Below are 25,427 nucleotides of genomic sequence, written 5' to 3' on the forward strand. Positions count from 1 at the left end.
TCTTGTTTCTTAATGTAGGCTTTTATTATTATAGACTTTCCTCTTAGACCTGTTTTTGCAGCATTCACTAAGTTTTGATATATTGTGCTTAAATTTTTAATAGCTTCAAGATATTTTTGGTCTCCTTTTTGATTTATTCTTTTTTAATATTTATTTATTTTTGAGAGAAACAGAGAAAGTGAGCAAGGGAGGGGCAGAGAAAGAGGGAGACAGAATCCCAAGGAGACTCCATGCTGTCAGTGCAGAGCCTGACGCAGGGCTCGAACTCATGAACCGTAAGGTCATGACCTGAGCTCAAACCAAGAGTTGGACACTTAACTAACCTAGCCACCCAGGCGTGCCTCAATTTCTTCTTTGACAAATTGTTTGTTCAGGAATTTATTAGTTAATCTCCATGTATTTGTGAATATTTTAGCTTTTTCCTCCTGTTTTGGTTTTTATTTTAATACTATTGTGGTTAAAGATACTTAGTATAACTTAAATTTTCCTAAATTTGCTACAACTGTTTTTGTGGTCTTCCATATGATTTATAGTTGTCATATGATTATGAATGTTCTGTGTGCACTTGAGAATTGTGTATTCTGGTGCTATTGGATGGCATGTTCTATAAATGCATATTAGGTCAATTTAGTTTGATGTATGCTTTTAGTACCGTGTTTTCTTTTTGATTGTTTGGTCTGGATGATTTATCCATTGCTGAAAGTGGGGTATTGAATTCCTTTATTATTATTAAGTTTTCATTAATGGTGATGTTGGGCTTGTCCGTCCAAAACTTGTTTTTCACACAACCTTATATTTTATATATTTAACCTAGTACCCTATAAATTATTCATTCTGTAGGTAAAATTTGTTACCACACTCCAAAGTTTATTTTATACCTAACTGTTGATATATGAACCATGCTTGGAACATATTAACAATTACCTTGGGTTATTATTATTATTTTTAAAGTTAATTATTTTGAGGCAGAGAGCACACATGCATGTGTGTGAGTGGGAGAGGGGCAGAAAGAGAGGGAGAGAGAGGATCCCAAGCAGGCTCTGTGCTGTCATTGTGGAACTCAGTCCCACAAACTGTGAGATCATGACCTGAGCTGACGTTGAGTTAGTTGCTTAACTGACTGAGCCACCCAGGATCCTCTGGGTTATTATGTAAAAAAAAAAAAAAAAAAAAAAATTGATAAATTTTTTGATAAAAAGAATTTTTTTTTTTACATTTATTTATTTTTGAGAGACAGAGAGCACAAGTTGGTGAGGGGCAGACAGAGAATGAGACACAGAATCTGAAGCAGGCTTCCAGCTCTGAGCTGTTAGCACAGAGTCCGACGTGGGGCTCGAACTTACAAATTGTGAGATCATGAACTGAGTCGAAGATGGATGCTTACCTGAGTCACCCATGTGCCCCGGGTTATTATTTTTTGATTATGTATAGATGCACTTATCATGTACTTCTGTCCATGGAATTTTTACTTTTTTAACTTCTTTGATGTGTTTAAATACTCTTATTATTCTTTTGTTCATTTTGCATGTGCCCATTTCTGTGGTATCCATGTGTTCCCCCCCCCCACAAAGAAATAGGGAGAATTTATAGTAGAGTAGGGATGAGAACTTACTTCTCAAATATTATTTCAATATTCTTTCTTTTGTTCAGATCATATACTCTGCTATATGGGACTGTATTTTTAACCAACTGGATTTTTATCTTGTATATATATATCAATTAACTTCTTAATTCATCTGGACATAGAAGAATTGAGTATAATATTTACTTTCTTTTGCAGGGATTCACAACCAAGTAAGACTGTAGATAATAATTATGCAAAGCAAGCCTCACACACTAAAGAAAAGCAAAGAGATGATGATGGCATTTCTCTTGTAATGTCTGATGCTCAACCTAAAGGTTTGTGAACGCTAGAAAATTTTTGTCATTTGAATTTTTGTCTTGCATTTATAATAATTTTTAAGTTATAGTTAACTTTATTTAATCTTACATTTAAAGGATCTGTGAAAGTAAAGGGAGATTATTTAGCAACACAAAGGAAATTGCAAAGTTTGCCATTTGTACACTATAGTATTCATTTCTTGATTTATTTACTGAATCTGTAAGTTACATTTGAATATCATTTCTTTTTTGTTGTTGGGGCTGGGCATACAGCTATACAATTATAATGTTAGTTTAGCTATTTGTAAGTATTATTTCCATAGATATGTCTGGTAATAATTGATATTACTGCTAATTTGATTATTATTCTTAGCTTCCCACTGTCTATCCTCCTATGGCATACATTCTTTATTCATTAGAATTTCTCTCAACTGTAGGATGATGCCTTTACAAGCCACTATTAGCAAATTTAAAAGTAAATACATCCCAGACTTCTGAACATTCTTTTTAGGCCTCCTTGCATGTGTAGGGTTAATTAATTGACTTTTCTCCTTTTGGTCTTTCTTTTAAGATTTTAAAATAATTTACAAAATTTTGCACCAAAACACTTAACTACATTAGTCACATCTTGTGGAACAGATACCTTCAGGGATCTCTTGGATTACTGATTGCCTTTTTTTTTTTTTTTTTTATTTATTTTGAGAGAGAGCGAGAAAGAGGGAGAAAGTGAAGGATGAGCAGAGAGAGAGGAGATAGAATCCCAAGCAGCCTCCACACTGCCAGTGTGGAGCCCGATGCCGGGCTCAAACCCACAAACCATGAGATCATGACCTCAGACAAAACCAAGAGTCAGACGTTTAATTGACTGAGCCACCCAGGCGCCCCGCGATCACTTAAAACTGGTTGAGATCTTTATTTTCTGAATGATTTCAGAAACTATTCATGAGAAAAAATGCTTCTGCAATGGCACTATGCAATAATTCTTTGCGCATTATTTGAAACACAGCTATTTACAATTTTTAGTAGTTTTTTTCATACAGGAGGAAAACTTAAAAATAAACTAGACTAATAACCAGCTTCAACTCTTATGAGGGTAATCTGGAGAAAGCATTTTAACTGTGTAGACATAATCTTTCTTTTCTTTTTAATTTTTTGCTTTTTTTCTTTTTTAACGTTTATTTATTTTTGAGACAGAGAGAGACAGAGCATGAACAGGGGAGGGGCAGAGAGAGAGGGAGACACAGAATCGGAAACAGGCTCCAGGCTCTGAGCTGTCAACACAAAGCCCGACGCAGGGCTCGAACTCACAGACCGTGAGATCATGACCTGAGCTGAAGTCGGACGCTTAACCGACCAAGCCACCCAGGCGCCCCTAGACATAATCTTTCAATTAGCTACTAAGCCCTAGCTGCATAAAATGAAAGACATTTATTTTCTTATGGATTGTACTTTTCCCAGAAATAATTCTCATTAATTACCAAACAAAAAGTATTTGTATAAGTTGGCTCAGTTCACATACTATTAAGGTACTGTTAAACCCTCACATTCCACTGATTTCCTAGATAGAGTAGAAATAGTTAAATAAAAAGCTTTCTGATTTATGTCCTTTAGTATTTCTCCAAAGTCACAGTGAAAAAATGCATAATAAAAGAAACACTTCATAGTTTCTTAGTACCTACTCTGGAGGTTCTTTTCAGACATAAAGTGTTGTTAAGAAAAGTGACTATTGAAACTATTGAAACTCATCATGTTTCCATACTACAGATAATTGTGTCCAGTACCAGTTTTTTAATATAAGCCCATAAATTAATGGGAATTCTGAATTAAACTCCAGGTGTGCCCTTCTTTTGTGGTATATTAAGTTTGTCTTGTGGAATTAGCTTTTATGAAAATAACGTATTGGGGAAAAATTTATTTTAAAGGTTTTATTTATTTTTAAATGTTTATTTTTGAGAGAGAGAGCGCGTGCATGCACAAGTGAGGGAAGGACATAGAGAGAGGGACAGAGGATCTGAAGCTGGCTCTGCACTGACAACAGTGAGCCTGATGCAGGGCTCAAACTCAAGAACCATGAAGTCATGATCTGAGCTGAAGTACTGTGCTCAACTGACTGAGTCACCCATGTGCCCCTTAAAGGTTTTATTTTGAAGTAACTCTGTACCCAACGTGGGGTTCAAACTCACAACCCTGAGATCAGTTGTATGCTTTACCAGCTGAGCCAGTGAGGCACCCCTATATTGGAAATATTTAATATTTTGTTTACAGGGATTTGTCACTTTAATTTTATATACTAGCAAGTTAAATTGTATATGTTATGTAGGCAGAATCCTATTTTTACAATGGCAAGCTCTAATACATTTATTCTTGTTTCCCATGGTATAGTCTTATGAATAGTAAATAAACTGAAAGAGGAAAATTCTTGTATAGTAGCGTTTTTCTCAAGCCCCTTTTATTTTCTCAATCTTTTTGCTGTAGTATTTATGTTTAGAAATTGTAATTTGATGCATTTATATGTAGAAATTATATTTGACTACCTTTACAAAATTACAAAAAAATATTGTGCTTTTCAAAATATTGTGTTGATTATTTAGGAGGAGATTTTAATTTTTGGGAGAGTGAAGAATGTTTTCTCTGGCAATTGGAAGACTCTTCTTTTTATTCTTGTTTTTAAGTAGGCTCTGCTCCCAGCATGGAGCCCAATGCAGGGTTTGAACTCATGACCCTAAGATCAAGACCTGAGCTAATATGAAGTGTCAGATGCTTAGCTGACCCAGCCTCCCAGGTGCCCTGCAAATTGGAAAACTGTTGATCGTCTTGGAGTTTTGCCTTAATCATGCCCCACTGCCTACCTTTTAAGCAATGACAGATATAATGAATGTTAGCTGTTAGGTTTCTGTGAAGCTAGAATAAGCAAGAATAGTCTGAAGAGAAGGTGGGTAGTATTGAAGAACTTTGAGTGAATGGAGAGGTCAGGCCCAGTGTTACATAAATTATCAGTTAGGAGTTCAAGGAAGCTGCTTTGTGATTTTGTTTACATAAACTTTGGGTTGGTACTTATATAGATTCGGAAAGAAATATAATTCAGGATAATCTTCAGTTGGTTAGGTAGAACTTTTTGGAAGGTATTTTTGTATACTGCATATATTTGCTAACTGAAATACTAAGCATTTTTAGTAATAATTGACATGGGTTTCAAATAATGCTTTGTTGATTTAAAAAATGGAGCATTTAGTAGACTTATTGTACACTTAAAATGAGATCTTGAGTTTTAAAAAGAAGAAACAAACAAATGGATAGTGACTAATACTCTTTGTAATTATTGTCCTTTTTCACTTACAAAGTACATACATGTATATAACACTCAAATTTTAAAAAGACAACTAATTTCTAAAGTCACAATGAATTATCAAAACATTTTAAGATTGGAATTTTCCAAATTTTATTAACACCCCTCCCCCCCCACCATTCTTTTTGTATTACAGTCAAATGTAATTATAGCAAGAACAAAACAAAACATGTTTTGATTGCTTTGCTTTGGTTACTAAAGAATACTCCCTTTTTATGTTTTCCTCATTCATTATCGTACAGTGAACATTTATTTTGTCGATGCAGTTTAAAATAGGGTATTTCTTTATATTCATGTCCAAGTGAACTTCGTTTTAAATTAGTTTTAAAAGTTGTGTAGCAATTTTGATGATGCTTATTTGAGCTCTTCTAAAAGGGATTCTTTCTGTACTTTTTGGCCATATTTATGTCTCTTTTGTTTTTTAAGACCTCAGTAGTGGAAGTAGAGGTTGTGATCATCTTGAAGAGGGGAGCAAAAATAAGGATGATACATTTTCTGATTCAAAAATGGAACCCACTCTGACTTCCAGGAAGAGAAAGAAAAGGCTTAGAAGTAATTTACCTGATTCTCATAATTCTACTTCTTCTTTGTATGAGTCAGCAGAACAGATAGTAAGTATAGGTATTTAGATGTCATGTGAAATAATTTATGCTATGATAAAAATGAATTGACAATGAATTAGATATTGTTCTTAAGCTTTCTGCTTTTGTCATCAGATTTCTTTCTTTTTTGGCAATTTTTTAATTCTTTGGTTTTTAAAAAATAATTTAAATGAAACTTTTTTCAGTAATATAGCTATTAGAGCAAATTTGAAACATGGACAAGTAAAAAAATTAAATATGTTCCTTCTCTGATACCACTCCTTACTTAGTAGTTTGGTATTTATCCATCAGACTTGTTTTATTTTCTCTTATTTTAACAAATACTATTAATACTCTATCCATTCTGTCCAGTCAATTGCTTTTTCATATGCTGTGTAAAAGTACTACCAGATTTCTTTGATCGGTAGTAATTTACTTGCCAACTTCTTGAAGCCTTTCTCTGCCTAGAGTTTAGGGAGTTTGTTGTATGTAAAGAATTATGATACTTCATGCACACATTACCTATTTTCAAAACTTAGTATACAGTTAATAAAAGTATAAGAAGATAATTTTTTTACTCCTTTGATTCACAAGGCGTTTCAGAACTTTTCAGGACCTTTGAGTTATAAACATGATTTAGATTTAAATGGTAATAGCAGTGTGAAGGCAGTGATTGATGAATAGTTTTTCATATTGTTTTCCTAAGTTTTAATTTTTTGCTTTTGTTAATGAAATCACATGATGTCATATGGCCTCATTACTTTTGCAAAATAAAATTGTAAAAGAAAAGTTCCTCTTATTCTAAGTTGACTTAGTTTGTGGGAGACCATCTAAACCACTTGTAAATACGTATGAGAATTTCCATATCGTGGCCTTTTAAAAAAAATGTTTGGGTATTTGATTTGGACAGACCAAACTCTCTATCTTTTTACTTGGGAGACCCTGGCAAGAGTAATATAGTATAATTGTGTAGTTTTCTGTCCCTGTATAATATTTTTACATTTATATTCTTCTTTAGGAATTCAAACTTTAAAAAATTCTTTAGCCAAATTTGAAAAGTACTAATTTTTTGTGTGCATTTATTTATGTTCAGATAAAACAAGAAAATGACTCCACAGTATCTGCCGAGTTTAAAAAGTCAAGTGAAAACTATCATCAAGACTCAAAAGTGCTTGAGGAAATTACACCTGAACCTATAGAAAGTGATTTTGCTAAACTATCCTCACTTGATAGTCAGGAGTTGGCTTTGAGTGCTGCTCCCAAAAGTGCCTCTGACTCTTCAGCCACTGAAACTTTTGAGAGCTCTAGTTCCACTGATTCCATGGGGAATTCTACCCTGGTTGAGAAGAATGAGAGTGAGTTGAATGTAATAGAAAAGCCTGCTTTAAGTGAACACAGTGAAGGGAGCCAGTCTTTGGTATCCGTTGAACCAAGTAAGTAACAGTAGGATTGTAATATCTTTTAATTTTCTCTGCTTTAGTTGTTCTGTTTTTCCTCTCAAACAAATTTTTCCGAGGCAATAAGCTGTTTGTAACATCACTGTGGAATATATTAACTTGAGGAAAAAAAAAGACCTGGAGTTTTGGGACTTTGTTGTAGTATTAATTTAGGTAAACAGTGGATTACTTGAAGGCAGGAGTATTTTTTTTTTTTTTTTGTGAACTGTCATTCATCTCCTCAGTAGTTTTTATTTTTTATTTTATTTAAGTTTATTTATTTTATTTTGATAGAGCAAATGTGCATGCACATGTGCTTGAGATAGAATGAACTTGAGATAGAATGAACAAGCAGGGGATGGAGAGAGAGGGAGAGAGAGAATCCTAAGCAGGCTTGGCACTGTGCGTGCAGATCTCAAGTGTGCGTGAGAGCATGAACTGAAGCAGAATCAAGAGTCAGGTGCTTAACTGAGCCACCCAGGGGCCCCAGCTCAGTAGTTTTTAAAAGGATTCTGGAAGGACCATTATTATTGACGTTTTGATTGATGAACCTGAAGTGCAGAATTTGAGTGCTATATAATTATGGTCATTAATTTTGATTTATTTGCAAGTGTTTGGTACACTCACATGGTACAAAAAAAGGTTTTAAAGGATATACAGTGAATAGTCTCCCACATCTTCTCTTAGACATCCATTGTTTCCTTCTGGAAGAAACTGAATGTAACCGGAGTTACAGTACAATTTAGAGTGGTGGCATAATACATTTTTATTATTCTAACTAGAACATGTTCCTAAGTTCTCCTCATGTCTTTATCCATTTTTAAATGTCTTGATCTTCCAGAAGGTGAGGTTGTAGGTAACTGCTAAATAATAGCAGTGATCTGGAATATTGCATTTAACTAGTATAAATCAGATAATGAATGGTAGTCCAGTTTCTAAGTTGAACAAAGTTAGATGATTAAATTTTAATGGTATTATGAAGGGATATGTTGTTTCAATTGGAAAGTTTTCTGTTTGATGTGTGATTATTGCGATACATTTAAAGAATGATTTTTCCTTTTTAGTTGTTGTTTCCAGTGATGAAGAAGGACCTGTTGAACATAAAAGTTCAGAAATTCTTAAGTTACAACCTAAGCAAGACCATGTCATCACTAATGACAATGAGAATACTTCTGAAGCAGCGTTGTCAGAATCATTGATGACATGTGAATCTGTACAGGTAATTTATTTCTGCTTTCTCATAGATTAACAGTGAAATATACACCATTGGCTAATGATTGTTTCTTTCATCAAGCAGAATATTATTGTAAAAATTACAAATTTTCTTAGTTTGAATTTTGAGATAATTTTCATATCAGTTTGAAGGAAATGTGTAGTTGTTCTTATTTTGAAGTGAAGGAATTATTTTTTTGTCATTTATATTTTTTCAGTCTAAATATTCTATGACTTGAATACTTTTTTTTTTTTCTTAAAGATTCTAATTGGGCAGTTAACCACTTTATCAAAATTTCTTAGAATTAAGCAGTTGCCAATATTAGTCTGTCTGGTCTTCCAGTACTGTGATTACTTTTTTCCTCACATGCTCTTAAGGCAGCATGATATAGAGGAATGAACATGGCTTATGGAGATTACAGACCTGGGTTCAAATCCTGGCTCTGTCATTTGGGCAAGTCACTTAACTTCTTTAAGCCTGAGTTTCCTCATATGTTCCATGAGGATAATAAGATTATTTTAAGTGAAGTAACATATGAAAGCATTTAGAAGAGTGAAGCATTTAGAGAGAGAAAGCATTTAGAAAACCTATCAATGTGGTAAGTCCTTTGTCTTCTCCTTCTTACAGAAAATAATAAATGGGAAATGTCTTGTTGGTTTAATGTCAGCGAGTTGTGTTTTGACATAGTACTATAAGAGTGTAGCTGTAAAATGAGGTTCAAATCATTTGTTTTCAGTATTCATTCTTATTATCAGCCTCTAATTATCCTATTTTAAAGAAATGATTATCAATGCAGATAATTTGATTATGATAATCATAATCATTAATCATAATCGTAATGATTATGATAAACTTCTGTTGGTTTGTTTTTTAATAATGTCTGAGGCTATTATCCTCTAAGGTGTGATGAAGAATTAGGTCAGTTCTATAAAAAGTCTGGTGGTCTGATTATTGTTTCACTGCTGTTTCTATTGCATTTGGTACTCTATACAGAAAGCACCTTAGCAGCTATGTTTGGAAGTTTTGTTAAAATGTAGCCATTTTTGCTTGATTGGGCAAGTAGCCTACTTAATGGTTTAGTTGTATTTGTAATGAAAACCGTGTCATTATTGATAAGGAGTTCAAATTTCTAAATGAATTATAGTTTCCTTGGCAGTATATACCTTGATAATACAGTGTGAAATGATCATATTATAAGAAAGTAACTTTTTTTGTAGAACTGACTGAATATGATCGCAACTAGGCAATAAATAATGTGAAGACCTACTAAGATCTATAGGGCAGCATACCTTAATATCTCCACACCTTCCTTTGTTTTCAGTTTTAAAGGAAGTTATGAGAAACATGGGTTGGCCATTTTTAGGAGGTAGTTAGTCTTTGCAAAATTTGAGGCCCCAATGAGAAATTCTTTTTATCCCATCTTCTCATTTTATCACTTAAAACACACACATGCTTACAAACAGTTAGCTGTCTGACTGATTAGAATCACCTGTAGTTGATTTAGTACCTGTTCTTTAAGGAATAAGAATAGTAGAGTAAGCAATAAAAGATGAGAATGACAAAGATTTTTTTATTAAGCAGATAAATGCGTTTGTGAGCTGAGTGAAGAATAATGAGTACTACATGTGTTTCAGAGTAAGAATAATCGCATTTCCTAGAGGTAGGAGGAGAGTGAATACACATGCATAATTGCTCATGTGGTAATTTGGTTGTTAGTGATGTTAGGGTTAAAGAGGAATAATGTATCAAGGGTAGGGAAATGTGGAGTTCAAAAAGTCATTTGAAAGCAGTTTAAAATTCAGAAGAGATTGTGGGAAACAGCTGCTGCTGATACTTCCTGGTAGTCTATTCTAATTTAAAAGTACAGTTATGTAGTTGTTTGGAAGCACTATGAATTTTGAAGTTTTAGGCAACTGGTTGGCTATTTTCAGACATGGAAAGAGTAAAAAGCATATAGATTTGATATAACAGATGATTCTTAGGTACTTACATCCCTTGAAGTGCATTACCTAAGAGCATCATCTTGGTTTATGAAGCAATTGTATATGGTTGAAATAACCCTTGACCCGGAGATAGAAACCTGGGTTTGTTTCATCCTAACTTCATGACCTTGGACAAGTAACTTAACCAATTCACACATCTATTAGTTTTACTTATGAAATGGAAAAAAAACAAAAACAAAAAAACAAAACACCCAGACTACCTCATGGGGTGGTTATGGCGATTAAAAGAGATAATATTTAGGAACTCATTTTAAACTAAAATACTATGTAAATCTTAATTTATTTCTGTTGAGCTAAAAATGAATAAAGCCTATTAGGGAATACTGAATTTACAATCATGGCTTTAATATAAAGGAAGATATATTTCTGGAGTTTAGGCCTATGGAGTTAATTTAAGATTCAACTATTAAGAGTAATAGTCTCAAAGTAAATCATATACTTTTTAAGAAAAAAAAATCTAGATAAGTATTTTTTCACAGTAAGAACAGTACAAAATCCTTCATAAACGCATTAATAGTAATTTAAAGAAGTATTTCACTTTGAAAATCATTGTCACATTTGTATAATACTTAGGGTTATATGCATTTTATAATTTATTCCTTGTTAGGCTTCATCTGAATTATGTCCATATAATCCTGTCATGGAAAACATTTCCTGTATTTTACCTAGTAATGACATGGATCTACAACTGGATTTTATATTTACTTCTGTTTATATTGGTAAAATAAAAGGAGCTTCTAAAGGTTGCGTTACAGTAAGTATATTTAATATGTTTTTGTTTTAGATTTTGGACAAAGCATTTACATATTATCTTTTTTTTTTTTTACTACAAATGAAAATAGAATTGAGTTTAATTTTATATGGGACATTTTGAATATATATTATACCTACTTTGATACATGTCTTTAATTGGGGGAAATCCTAAAATCTTAAGGGAATATCTTAAAATTACACCTTTGATCTGACTATTCTAATGAAGATCATGTATGAAAATCATACACAGTACTGATATTCCTTGGGTTCCTAAACTTATTTGGTGGTAAAGTAAATTTTTATTCAGGGTATAGTTGAGAGCAAAAAGAAATCTTATTTTGCTGGCTTAAATTGTAAACTGAGTTCATCAAATTCCTAAATTTATTTAAAGGTCTCCAGGAATAGTTCTTTTCCATTTTTTTTCAGTGTTCTGTCTCACATATTATATTATGAAAACTATACTGGATTTTACTCTGTTCTCTATATTTTCTATTTCTGCCTATTAAAATTCTAACTATCTTTTAAGGTTTATCTGAAATACTTCCTCTTCCAGGAAACCTTTCCTGATTTTTCTAACCAGAAATAACTTCTCCCTTTACTATGTACTTATAACAACACTTTGTACATCTGTTGTAAGATTTATTCTTTGTGTTCATAATTGTTTTTACATTTTTGCCTAAACCTCTCAATTTTAGCCTTTAAACATCTTGTGGTGAAGAGCCATACTTTTATTCGCTTTTACATATTCCATAAATGGTTCACACCTAAATAGGCACTTAAAACGTTGGTTGAATTGTATTGACCATGTCAGATTATAACTGAGGTATTCTCCCAGAAGTTTTATTAATATTTACTGTGTTAGGGATAGGGCAGGGAATATTAAAATGGTAAGACATGGTCTCTGTTTTCATGGAACTTGTAGTCTAATGGAAGAGACAGACACATAGATATTTTGTACAATGGAAATATGGACAAGAAGGGTGCATATGGAAATATCTGTCTGGAAGAATCAGAGAAGACTTCACAGAGAAGACAGCATACGATTTAAGATGTAAAGTATATGTTTACTTGGTGACCATGCAGGAGGAAGACCTAATTTCATGTATAAATCTAGCAAATTCTGTGTTCTACAAATAGTAGTAACTTGTGATATAGTTAAAATTGCTTTGGATGAAAACACAAGAATAGTTTGTTTAAAATTAATATTCCCTAAACAGTAGTTTTTAGATATTAATGATTTTGGCATGCCTGGGGTGATATTACAATTTTTTTCTGTTAAGGAATTTCATGCACTTTTTACAATCTTCACTCCCCTTATCCCCATTTTACTTTTTTATTTTAAATTCAGTTTAATCACTTTTTTTCTGTTGGTTTCTTTGTGATGGTAAAAAATTAGATAATATAAATATATGACAACAATTGATTAGTCAGGGGAGGAAAATCCAACATAAATATTCAGCAGCGGATTGTCATTAGTTAATATATTAATTGTATATTACAGTTAGATGGGCTTGTTATGGGCAAAAAAGAAGACCAAACAGAAAAGCAATTGAGGGGTGCCTGGGTGGCTCAGTTGGTTAAGTGTCTGACTTCGGCTCAGGTCATGATCTTGCAGTCGTGAGTTTGAGCCCCACGTCAGGCTCTGTGCTGACAGCTTGGAGCCTGGAGCCTGCTTTGGAATCTGTGACTCCCTCTCTCTCTGCCCCTCCCCTGCTCACACTCTGTCTCTCTTTGTCTCAAAAAATACATAAGCGTTAAAACAAATTTTTTTAAGAGAACAATTGAATAAAGAAACAGTTTAAAGAATACCTATAATCTTGCTTGCCCAGAGACCATTGCCAGTAACTCTACAGTGTATATATCATTCTGTATTCTTCGTTAGATACATATATATGTTTAAATCAAAAGCATGTGACATATATACTGTTTTGTAACTTGCCATTATTATATGAAGTTAGTTCATGTACCTATTTGGGGGTATTTGTGTTGTCCTTAATTCCTGACTGTTGGGACATTTTGGTTGTCCCAGCATTTGTTATTGGTAGTAGGGGAGTGCAAATACTCAATAAATATGATAAAGTAGGTTTTAAAAATGTGTTTCATGTTTGTTGGAACATTTGTTATAATTGAAATGAAAACTTAAATGTTTAATTAAAAGAAAATAATTTAGTAAAATAAAGCAAATATATGCAGGTATAATATATGTATATGAAGAAATACTGAGAAGAATTCTACAAAAATTAAAAGTTATGTTACTAAGGAGAGAGCATAAGCAATTTTAGAAATTAAAAATAATGAATAACATGCAAAAGGGAAAAAGGGAAAAGTCTTAAAACTTTCAAGGATTCGGGCACTTGGGTGGCTCAGTTGGTTAAGTGTCTGACGTTGGCTTATGTCATAATCTCATGGTTCATGAGTTCACACCCCTGATTTGCACTGTCAATGCAGAGCCTGCCTGGGATTCTCTCTCTCTCCCTCTTTCTGCACCTCCTGCACTCGCATGCGTGAACTCGCTCTCTTTCTCAAAATAAATAAATAAACTAAAAAAAAAAAAAAAACCTTTCAAGGATTCAAAAGACGTATTTATTTTTATTATTTTTTAATGTGTATTTACTTTTGAGAGTTGGGCAGAGAGGGAGGGGGATAGAGAGAGATAGGGACACAGGATCTGAAGCAGCTCTGCGCTGATAGCACAGAGCCCCAGGTAGGACTCGAACTCACAAATTGTGACATCATGCCCTGAGCTGTAGTCGGACGCTTAACTGATTGAGCCATCCAGGCACCCGTCAAAAGACTTTTTATATAATCTCTTTTCAGACACTGTTCATAATGCTCTGTAACTTAGAAATTGAAGAATTTTTTGTGGGGGAGTAAATAAGATAATTAAACTCAGTCATTTTCCAGATGTTTAATGAGTTTTAATGTGTTGTTATAGATTAGCTAGAGATATTGTTCTCACTCTCATGATAATTACATTTTAGCTAAACCTGAAAAATACCTAGAGTGGGAAACTATTTACTTAAATTAGAGCCCATTTTCATAGAGTTGGACATTTAAGTTAGTATTATTGTTTTTTAAAGTAGAGAATGCTGCAATGGACGTGAACATTTTAGTTTTTATTTCTCAACTTTGTTGATAGTAGGACAAATGTTTATTAAGTACACATTGTGTTCAGAGAAGTATACTGGCTTTTGTAAGAAGTTACAAAATGGATATGGTATTTCAGAGAACTGAGTTTACCTTACTCTGACAAAAACATCTGCCTTATTTTCCCAACAGGGGATTAAATTTTTGCTGGGAATAGGGCTTTGCTTTTGGGAGAGGTTACATGTTGGCTTAGTCATCACACAAAGGTGTAAATGAATATCAGATCTTTGCCATGCTGAAAGATTTGGTAGGACAAGAATGCTTATTGTGGAAGAATGAGAGACTGATGACAAAGTTGAGGCCAAGATACATAAATACACTACTTCTAATTCATAATTTTATAGTAATGTCTATAAAATCTCAAAAGCAAACATTCCTTATATTCATTTTTCTGTAACTAGTTATTTACATTTGCCAAGATATATTTTATGAGATTAAAGACACAGTGAAATAAGTCAGAATTTGAGAAAGGAAAATATACACCATATATATGTGTGTGTGTGTGTGTATGCATATATATATATATATATATGTATATATATATATATATAACAGTTGTGTGAAAGTGACAGAATAATGAGATGTATTTGACTAAATTAAACTAGATAATACACTTAATCAGATGCTGTGTCTAATGATAATAGCTCCTTTTGATTAAGGCTTTTAATCTAAAGCTGACAGAGGTTCAGTAAGTTACCTAAATTTACCTACTTAACTGTTTGTGTAAGTGGTAGAGTTAGAGATAGGATTTGAACCTCAAATTCAGCTTTTAACTCATATGTCCATTTGCTTGAGTTTTGCTTTAGCGGCTGACTTAGACTCTGCAATATGAGTTTTATATTTATGAAACTACAATAGGAAGTAAGTCTTAAATTAGAAAAAGAAATGGAGTCACAGTAACCCTGTGGTTGCACTGGGCATTGTTTGCTACTTATTTGGAACTCTGTTGGTAGTTAATTTAGGTATCCATGTACCAAGACCCTTTTTGATTTTGTTTTGTGTTCACAGACTGTACCCTTCATTTGGTAAACAGTTTCACAAATGTATTGATCAAAAGAGAACCTGAATAATAAATAAAAATAAATAAATAAACAAATGTAATAAATGTATAAATAAATAAATAAATGTATTGATCAAAAGAGAACCTGAATAAATAAATAAATAAATAAATAAATAAATAAATAAATAAAGATTTGGCATTAATGGAAAAACAAACTTAAGAGCACAAGCCTATTTTAGGTAGAACATGTAAGATTTAGGTGCTCCACGATTCTTGAGTTTATTGTAAAAGCAATACTTAAGGTCAGATGTATACAAAAGATTCCTAGAGAAAATTAGTGTCCTGGCACAGAAAGAGCAGAAAGAACAAAAACTTGGCTAAATCCTCAGTTGGAAGGGGATTTGTAACATGGAAAGAAATATGAGTGCCGGAATGTCAACAAAGCCAAGAATTAAACCTTGTTTTGTGGTTTATTTACCAAAATCACTGATACCTTGTTGGGTTTCTTGGCAGTTTCTTAAGACTTTGTCTTATTTCTTCTATACATATTCAGGAAACATTTTTGAAAATATGTTAAATAAAGTCTTACTGGTTTTTATAAATGAGCATATTGAGAATTAAATTACATGTGCTGGGTTCTTCCATAAAAACTAAGTCTTTACATTTTCTTGGTTTATTTATAAAAAGACTTGAGGGGCTCCTGGATGGCTCAGTTGGTTAAGTGTCCGACTCTGGCTCAGGTCATGATCTCACGATTAGTGGGTTCAAGCCCCACATCTGACTCTCTGCTGTCATCACAAAGCCTGCTTCATATCCTGTCTCCCTCTCTCTCTCTGCCCTTCCCTTGTTCATGCTCTCTCTTTTTCTCTCTCAAAATAAACAAATAAACATTTGAAAATAATAAGAAAATACAAAAAGGCTTGAGCACTTTTAGTATCGACTTTGAATATATACTTGTGTTTGAAAAAGAAAAATTGAAAATTTTGAATGGAAACATACGTTGAGTGGTAACTCATTTTTGCTTTTCTGTTTTTTCTTTAGTTCACGACAAAGTATGTTAAGATCCCATTTCAAGGTAAGCTATCATTGTCTTATGATCTTTTTTTCACTGTAATTTTGAACATAAAATAGCAAAACTTTGAAATCTTTCTGCAGCCATAATTTTTTCCAGTATAGAAATTAAGTAAAACTAAGGTTAATAATGTGTTTCAAGTCAACACTTTTTTAAGCAGCTTCAAAAGGTGTTAAAGTGTTTTATAACATTGAAAATAGTAAACTATTGTTTTAATGGCTTGAATAATAAGGGACTCATGGTAACTTTTTGGGATTAACAGAAATAAAGTTTTGATAGCAAGAAGATTTTGGTATGATGAAATGTATGAAAAATAGGAAGTGTAAGGAAAATTTATAATGCTGTACAAAATATGTAAAATGGTTTTCATAGGAGTTAGGAGAGATTTTTAATATCTTTTTCTTATCTGAGTAAAGCAAAGTAGATGTGAAATTGTACCTGTAATATGCAAAGACTCAGAACGTTTTCTTATTCTTTCCCCAAGTAAAATCATTTCAGAATAATAATGACACTAAGAAAAATAAGAAGCAATAGAGAATAGTCTCTTTAGAGAATGAATAAGGAAAAGAATGAGGAAGAAAAATATACACAAATATCCACTTCACAAATGAACTAGGGAAGAGAGGAAGCTTCTGTTCCAAGACTGAAGAAGTGATCAAAGTAATTTTAATCAGACTCTGCAGGTACCCATGCACAGAACCACAACTATATATTATGATAATCTAATAATCAGGAAGCTGCTATAAGTGGTAAGAATAATAAGGCTAGGCACAGAATAAATATATTGATATTCCTAATTAGGATGTTTAAACAAGTTATGGAATAATATAACATTAACTTCTAAATAGAAGAAACAAAAACCTATGATTTAAAAGGAAATAATTTCATAAAAGAAAGTGCTTTTTTTCATTAAAAAAATACCTATGTGACAGTGCTTCTCTCATATTCTTTTTTTTTTTTTAATTAACTTGAGGTACAGTTGACATGTAACTTTATAATGGTTTCAGGTGTACACCATAATGATTTGGTATTTGTATATATTGCAAAATGATCCCGACTGTATGTCTAGTTAACATCTTTCCCCATACACAGTTGCAAAAGGTTTTTTTTTTCTCTTTTGGTGATTGATGACTTTAAGATCTCTCTTAGCAACTTTCACATATGCAATACTGTATTAGTAATTATAGTCACACGCTTTAGGGTATATCCCCGTGACTTATTTATTTTATAACTGTAAGTTTATACCTTTTGACCCTCTTTACCCATTTTGCCCACTCCACCCTCTGTCTTTGGCAACCAGTAATCTGATCTCTGTATCTATGAGCTTGTCTGTGTGTGTGTGTGTGTGTGTGTGTGTGTGTGTGTGTGTGTTTTAATTTCACATATAAGTGATACCATGCAGTATTTGTATTTCTCTGTCTGACTTAGTACAATGCCCTTAGGGCCCATCCATGTTGTCTCAAATGACAAAATTTCTTTCTTTTTAGTGGCTGAATAATATTCCATTTTATATACATAACACATCTTCTTTATTCGTTCATCCTTTGATGGATACGTAGGTCATTTCCATATCTTTGCTATTGTGAATAATGGGACAGTGAACGTGGGGGTGCATGCATCTTTTTGACTTAATGTTTTTTCTCTTTTCTTTTGGATAGATACTCAGAACTAGAATTGCTGGGTCATATGGTAGTTCTCTTAATTTTTTGAGGAACCTACAGACTGTTTTCCACAGTAGCTGCACCAGTTTATGTTTCTACCAACAGTGTTCATGGTTCCCTTTTCTTTTTTTAATGTTTTATTATTTATTTTTGAGAGAGCACAAATGGGGGAGGGGCAGAGAAAGGGGAACAGAGAATCTGAAGCAGGCTTTGGTGCAGATTGGCTGACAGCAGTGAGCCCAGTGTGGGGCTTGAACTCACAAACCACGAGATCATGACCTGAGCCAAAGTCTTGGACTCTTAACCAACTGAGCCACCTAGTGCCCCAAGGGTTCCCTTTTCTCCACATCCTTATTAACACTTTTTTTTTTTAAATAATGACCATTGTGACAGGTATGAGGGGATATCTCATTGTGGTTTTGATTTGCATTTTTATGGTGATTAATGATGTTGAGTGTCTCTTCATGTATCTGTTTGCTGTCTGTATGATTTCTCTGGAAAAATGTCTATTCATTTTCTCTGCCCATTCTTCTTCTTTTTTTAAAGAGAGAGATTGCACATGCGTGCCCACATGGGGCAGGATAGGGTGGGGAGGGTGGAGAGAGAGAACGAGAGGGAAAGAGAAAGAGGGTACCTTAAGCAGGCTTCATGCCCAGCATGAGGCCCATGTGGGGCTCAGACTCACTATCTTGAGATCATGACCCGAGCTGAAAACAAGTTAGACACTTAACTGAGTGAGCCACCCAGGTGCCCTTCTGCTCATTAAAAAAAAATTTTTTTTAACGTTTATTTATTATTGAGAGAGAGACAGAGACAGAGTGTGAGCATGGGAGGGACAGAGAGACAGGGAGACACAGAACCTGAAGTAGGCTCCAGGCTCCGAGCTGTCCGCACAAAGCCCAGCGCAGGGCTTGAGTATGAACTGTGAGATCATGATTTGAGCCAAAGTCGGATGCTTAACTGACTGAGCCACCCAGGCGTCCCTCTGCCCATTTTTTAAATGGATTTTTTTTTTTTCTGTTGGGTTCTCTGGGTTCTTTATATATTTTGGATATTAACCCTTTATCATATATATGGTTTGCAAATATTTTCTCTCATTCCATAGGTTGCCTTTTCATTTTGTTAATGATTTCCTTTGCTGTGCAGAAGATTTTCAGTTTGTTGTAATCCCACTACATCATCTATAATCTATAAAGACCTGTGTAACAGAGCTACTTCTCAAATCTGTATGATACAAACCTCAAAAATAATATTTTAGGTTTTAATAGGTAATGTTTATATCTTGTTTCAAATATTGCTTTTATAACTTTTCTGTTCCAAGTGATTTTTGAAAGACATTTTTAATAAAAAATTATGGGGGCGCCTGGGTGGCGCAGTCGGTTAAGCGTCCGACTTCAGCCAGGTCACGATCTCGCGGTCCGTGAGTTCGAGCCCCGCGTCGGGCTCTGTGCTGACAGCTCAGAGCCTGGAGCCCATTTCAGATTCTGTGTCTCCCTCTCTCTCTGCCCCTCCCCTGTTCATACTCTGTCTCTCTCTGTCTCAAAAATAAAATAAAACGTTAAAAAAAAAAAAAATAAATAAATAATTATGGAAAGGTTCACGAGTTCAAGCCCCGCATTGGGCTCTGTGGTGACAGCTCGGAGCCTGGAGCCTGCTTCAGATTCTGTGTCTCTGTCTCTCTCTGTCCCTTCCCTGCTCATGCTCTGTCTTTCTCAATCTCTCAAAAATAAACATTTAAAAAGTATTTTAAAATTAACAATTAGGGAAAATACTCTCTTCAGTAGTAATGGCTTTATGATTTTGTAATATAAGAGGAAAACATTAGTCTTCTTCCACAAATTCTGTATATGCATATATAAAAATCTTTTATAAACAAGGCATGCATATAAAACGTTTTTATACATAAGGAACCTAGATCTAAATGTTTATTCTTTTTCTGTAGTAGCTGAGAGAAATAATGATTTACATATTTATATTAGCTATTAATTATGTTTGGCTGTGGCTTAAAGAAAATAATTTATTTTTCCTTTCCAAAGAAGAAATCCAGAGGTAGGCTGAAGAGGGCTGATATGGTATTTCGTTTGGTCATCAGAGGTCCTGGCCCTATTGTTTTTGTACTGTGTCATTCCTAATGTATGACTTGTATTCCTAAGTTTGTCTCATGGTCCAAATGGCTGCTTGTACTTTAGTCATCATGTTTGCGTTCTAGGTAGAAAGCAGGAGGAAGGGGAAAATGGTAAAAAAAACAAAAAACAAAAACAACAACAACAACACACACATACCACCTATTTCTTGTCTTTTTAAAAAATTTGTTTATTTAGAGAAAGAGTGCATATGCACGGGAGAGGGGCAGAGGGAGGAGAGAGAAGGAGAAAATCTTAAGCAGGCTCCAGGCTCTGTGCAGAGGTCGATATGGGGCTTGATCTCATGACTGTTGTCATGTCCTGAGCCAAAATCAAGAGTTGGACGCTCAACCAACTGAGCCACTTAGGTGCCCCTCTCTTGCCTTTTTAAGGAGGTTTCTTAGATGTGCATGCCACCTAACTTCTACTTACATTTTCTTAGCTAGAAGGTAGTCCTTTGACCACACATCTATTTGCAAAGGAAGCTAGGAAATAGTTTCTTTTTTTTTTTTTTTATATGAAGTTTATTGACAAATTGGTTTCCATACAACACCCAGTGCTCATCCCAAAAGGTGCCCTCCTCAATACCCATCACCCACCCGCCCCTCCCTCCCACCCCCCATCAACCCTCAGTTTGTTCTCAGTTTTTAACAGTCTCTTATGCTTTGGCTCTCTCCCACTCTAACGTCCTTTTTTTTTTTTTACCTTCCCCTCCCCCATGGGTTCCTGTTAAGTTTCTCAGGATCCACATAAGAGTGAAACCATATGGTATCTGTCTTTCTCTGTATGGCTTATTTCACTTAGCATCACACTCTCCAGTTCCATCCACGTTGCTACAAAAGGCCATATTTCATTTTTTCTCATTGCCACGTAGTATTCCATTGTGTATATAAACCACAATTTCTTTATCCATTCATCAGTTGATGGACATTTAGGCTCTTTCCATAATTTGGCTATTGTTGAGAGTGCTGCTATGAACATTGGGGTACAAGTGCCCCTATGCATCAGTACTCCTGTATCCCTTGGGTAGATTCCTAGCAGTGCTATTGCTGGGTCATAGGGTAGGTCTATTTTTAATTTTCTGAGGAACCTCCACACTGCTTTCCAGAGCGGCTGCACCAATTTGCATTCCCACCAACAGTGCAAGAGGGTTCCCGTTTCTCCACATCCTCTCCAGCATCTATAGTCTCCTGATTTGTTCATTTTGGCCACTCTGACTGGCGTGAGGTGATACCTGAGTGTGGTTTTGATTTGTATAGGAAATAGTTTCTAACAGCTAAGTATCTTGGTTTCTAAATAAAATTAGGGTCTGTTACTAAGATCGCTAATAGTGGGTAGGACAGATGATAGACAGCTCCCATTTTCAGTTACTGCTATATTCCTGTTACAGAATAAACCAAATATTGGGGGAAAATTTGGTAATGAGGTAAACTTTCCTTAATGATGGTGTTAAATCTTTTTTCTAAAGAAAATTATGCTTTTATGCCAAGAGGTTGGTACATTTGGATTAGTAATAATTGTCTAGATTGCACAGAAATAATATCAATTATTTGGGGTTGTGAGCTGACTGAGGAAGAAATGCTGAGAAGTTTCCTGAAGGTTTTTACTCTTTTAATCTGTTTGTCTTTGCTGCCAGTTTCACTGACATTTTTCAGAATGGGGAAGTTACATAGCTTATGGATTAGAAGAATTATTGTTGTTAAGATGTCCATACTACCCAAAGTGATCTGCAGATTCAATGTAATACCTATCAAAATCTCAATGACATTTTTTATAGAAATAGAAAAAACAGTTCTAACATCTGTCTGGAACAACAAAAGACCCCAAATAGCCAAAACAGTCGTGAGAAGAACGTGGCTGGAGTCCTCACACTTCCTGATTTCAGACTATATTACGAAGCTATAGTAATCAATATACTTTTGTATTGGCATAAAAACAGACACATAGGACAGTGGAACAACATTAAGAACCCAGAAACAAACCCAGGCATATATGGTCAGTTAATTTTCAACAAAGGAGCCAAGAATATACAATGGAGACGGGGTAGTCTTTTCAATAAATGATGTTGGGAAAGCTGTACAGCCACAAGGAAAAGAATGAAACTGGACTCCTACCTGTATTATATACAAAAATCAACTCAAAATGGATTAAAGCCTTAAGTGTAAGATCTTAAGCCATAAAACTTGTGAAAAAACTTATCCCCAATGCTTTTTTCTATCATTCTTGGCAATGATTTTTTAGGATTCGATACTAAAAGCAAAGACAGCAAAAGCTAAAATAAACAAGTGGAGCTACATCAAACAAAAAAGCTTCTGCATAGCAAAGGAAAGAATCAGCAAAAAAGAAAAAGCATTCTGTGGAATATCTGAGAAGGAGTTAATATCCAAAATATATAAAGAACTCAGAGAATTCAACAGGAAAAAAAAAGTCTGATTAAAAAATGGGCAGAGGAACTGAATACACATTTTTCCAAAGAAGATATACAAATGGCAAATAAGCACATGAAAAGATGGTAAACATCACTAATCATTACAAAAATGCAAATCAAAACCACAATGAGATATTCCCTTACACCTGTTAGAATGGCTATCATCAAAATGACAAGAAATGAGCAAGTACACTGTTGAGATTGTAAACTGGTACAGCTACTGTTGAAAATGGTCTATAGACTTAAGAAATTACAAATAAAACTACTATATGATCCAGCAGTCCCATTTTTGGGTTTATATCCAAAAGAAAATGGGATTTTGAAAAGATATATGCACCCCTCATTATTCATGTAGCCAAAATTTGGAAGCCACCTAAGTGTCTGTTGATGAATGGATAATTTTGTGGTGTATATGTACAATGGAATATTAATCTTGAGAAAGAATGAAATCTTGCCATTTGCGACAACATGGATGGACCTTGGGGGCCTTTACTAATTGAAATAAGTCAGAGGAAGACAAATACTGCATGATATTGCTTATATGTGGAAACTGAAAAGGCTGAACCATAAAAACAGAGACTAGCCATCATGGTTACCAGGGACTGGGACGTGGGGGAAATGGGAAGATGTTGGTCAGAGAGTATAGACTTCCAGTTATAAGATCAATAATGTACAGAATTGTGATCACAGTTAATAATACTGTTATTATATACTTGAAAATTGCTAAGAGAGTTGATCTTACATGTTCTCATCACGAATATGAAATGGTAGTTACAGAGGTGTTAGCTAATGCTTTGGTGGTAATTGTTTTGCAATAAATGTATCAAATTAACATTAGCTTAAACTTACATAATGTTATATGATAATTTTATGCCAATAAATTTTATCTGGAAAAAATAAAATGAAAGGTCAAAGTAAGTGTAAAAAAATATATAAAGCAGAATAGCTAGGTAAAGAGAGAGAGGGAGATAGGGAGAGACAGAGCAGACTTTAAATGGCCTAAGTCAGTATGAAAGACTACAAAATAGATGCAAAGAGAAAGAGAACAAAAGAGTAATGAAAAGAAAAAAGTTTAAAAGTACAAAGACAGAATAGAGGGAGGAATGAAAGGAAAGGAGAAAGGAGAGATAAAGGGATAAAAGAAGGAGAGAAAGGGAGGAAGTTAAGAAGAATGGAAAGCAGGCAGTATACAACACGGTAAGAATAGAGAAAGAAAAGGACAGTGAATAAATTAGACTGAGAAAAGATAAAGAAAAAAAGCTATCAAAGAGAGAAGAAAAAGGAAGTGGCCAAGATAGGAAAGGGAAGGCAAGAGAGAGAAGTTTAAAGTGATGAGTCTCTAAGAATAAAATACAACAGAAATGAAGGAAAGAATGTGGGAATGAGAGATAAAAAGAAGGGTTTGAAAGGAGGAGCCAGTAAGAAAATAAAGTACAATAGTGGACAGTGGGGAAAGAAATCTAAAAGTAACTCAGTCAAAATTCTACAGTAAAAATAAGATTGATGACTGGGTGACAGCTAGATAGGAAGGTAGACAGGTATGTAGGCAGCTGTACAAAATACAAATAGATCCATAGGTAGGGTGATGGATAGGTAAGTAGGTAGCTAGAGATTGATAGGTAGAAGCGATTTTAAAAAGGATTACCCAAGAAAATGTCAATAAATAAGAGGCAGAAAGAGAGTTAGAAAGGGAAAGAAGAAATGTAAAATGTTTTTAAAAATTTCCATGAAATAGAGAGTAAGTAGGCAGGTATGCATGCAGACAGACACAGAGGAAAAAATTGAAACACAGAAAAGGAGCAAGAAAAAGGCATGGAGAAATGGAATAAGGGAAGGAGAGAATGAATGAAGGAAAGAGGAAATATGAAAGAAATAAAGACGTGTTTAAAATGGATTAATTGATTATAAGAAAATATTTAAAAGTAGAATGGCTCGTGTGGGAACATTAAGATGACTAGTTAAGTATGTAAGTACTTATTGTAAAATGCTTTTCAAACTTCAGTGTTGAGTGATATAAATCATCTGGGGTTTTTGTTTTTGTTTTATTTGTAAATCAATTCTGATTCAGTACATCTAAGGTGTGGCCTGATATTCTACATTTGTAACAGGTTCCAGTGTGATGCCAGTGTCTCAGGCTCAGAAGTAGATTTTAAGTAGCAAGGTGCCAGGAGATAATAGGAGGAGGAGTACGAAGAGATTTGTTTCAAATAGGTATTCATCTTGAGTTTATACTTAACCAATACTTGTATTAGTTGTTCAACTGCTTGTTTTCTTAAAGTTGGGTCAGATGACCTTCAGGACTTCTTTATACCAGTTCTCTATTTCTTTGAATTAAAAAAAAAATCTTTAGGAAAGATTCTTTTGCTAACTCAGAGAAGGACCCATAATTCTAGGTGATTTCCTAGAAGTTTCAAGAAGTAAAATCTAATCTGGAAGAATTTTATTTTATTTTAAGTTTTATATATTTATTTAATCTCTATACCCTATGTGGGGCTTGAACTCGTGACCCTGAGATTAAGAGTTGCATGCTCTTCCAACTGAGCCAGTCAGGTGCACCAAAACATGGGAGAATTAAAAAAAAAAAAATACTACCTTAGACCATTCAAAAGCTCATGTTATTTTTGAGAATCTTTTGATAGTGGCTAGTCTGTATAGGGGAATGCAGATATTTTAGGAGAAGAAACATAAGAATAAATTGGCTAATGATAGCGTTTGGGGATTTTGGTTGATCATATTAACCAAGATAGAAATATATAATTTTCTAAGTTAAAACCGTGCTAGTT

General features: G+C 34.0%; 1 protein-coding gene across 8 annotated transcripts in view; it reads left to right on the forward strand.

Moving 5' to 3' along the window:
* SENP7 (SUMO specific peptidase 7) overlaps positions 1-25,427 on the forward strand; it is a 153,280-nt gene that overhangs the window by 104,565 nt on the left and 23,288 nt on the right. For 6 of the 8 annotated variants that reach the window (XM_047100010.1, XM_047100011.1, XM_047100013.1 and 3 more), the window contains 6 exons: positions 1,781-1,899; positions 5,654-5,838; positions 6,902-7,241; positions 8,309-8,463; positions 11,068-11,214; positions 16,402-16,435. In XM_047100010.1, coding sequence (XP_046955966.1) covers positions 1,781-1,899; positions 5,654-5,838; positions 6,902-7,241; positions 8,309-8,463; positions 11,068-11,214; positions 16,402-16,435 — 980 coding nt within the window. Of the gene's footprint in view, positions 1-1,780; positions 1,908-5,653; positions 5,839-6,901; positions 7,242-8,308; positions 8,464-11,067; positions 11,215-16,401; positions 16,436-25,427 lie in introns of those variants that run through there. The other 2 variants (XM_047100012.1, XM_047100018.1) reach the window with 2 other exon arrangements.

This window comes from Lynx rufus, unplaced genomic scaffold (assembly GCF_022079265.1).
Source record: "Lynx rufus isolate CCGP_SWC_20201006 ecotype Redwood Valley unplaced genomic scaffold, mLynRuf1.p SCAF_5, whole genome shotgun sequence".
In the NCBI taxonomy this organism is placed as follows: domain Eukaryota; kingdom Metazoa; phylum Chordata; class Mammalia; order Carnivora; family Felidae; genus Lynx; species Lynx rufus.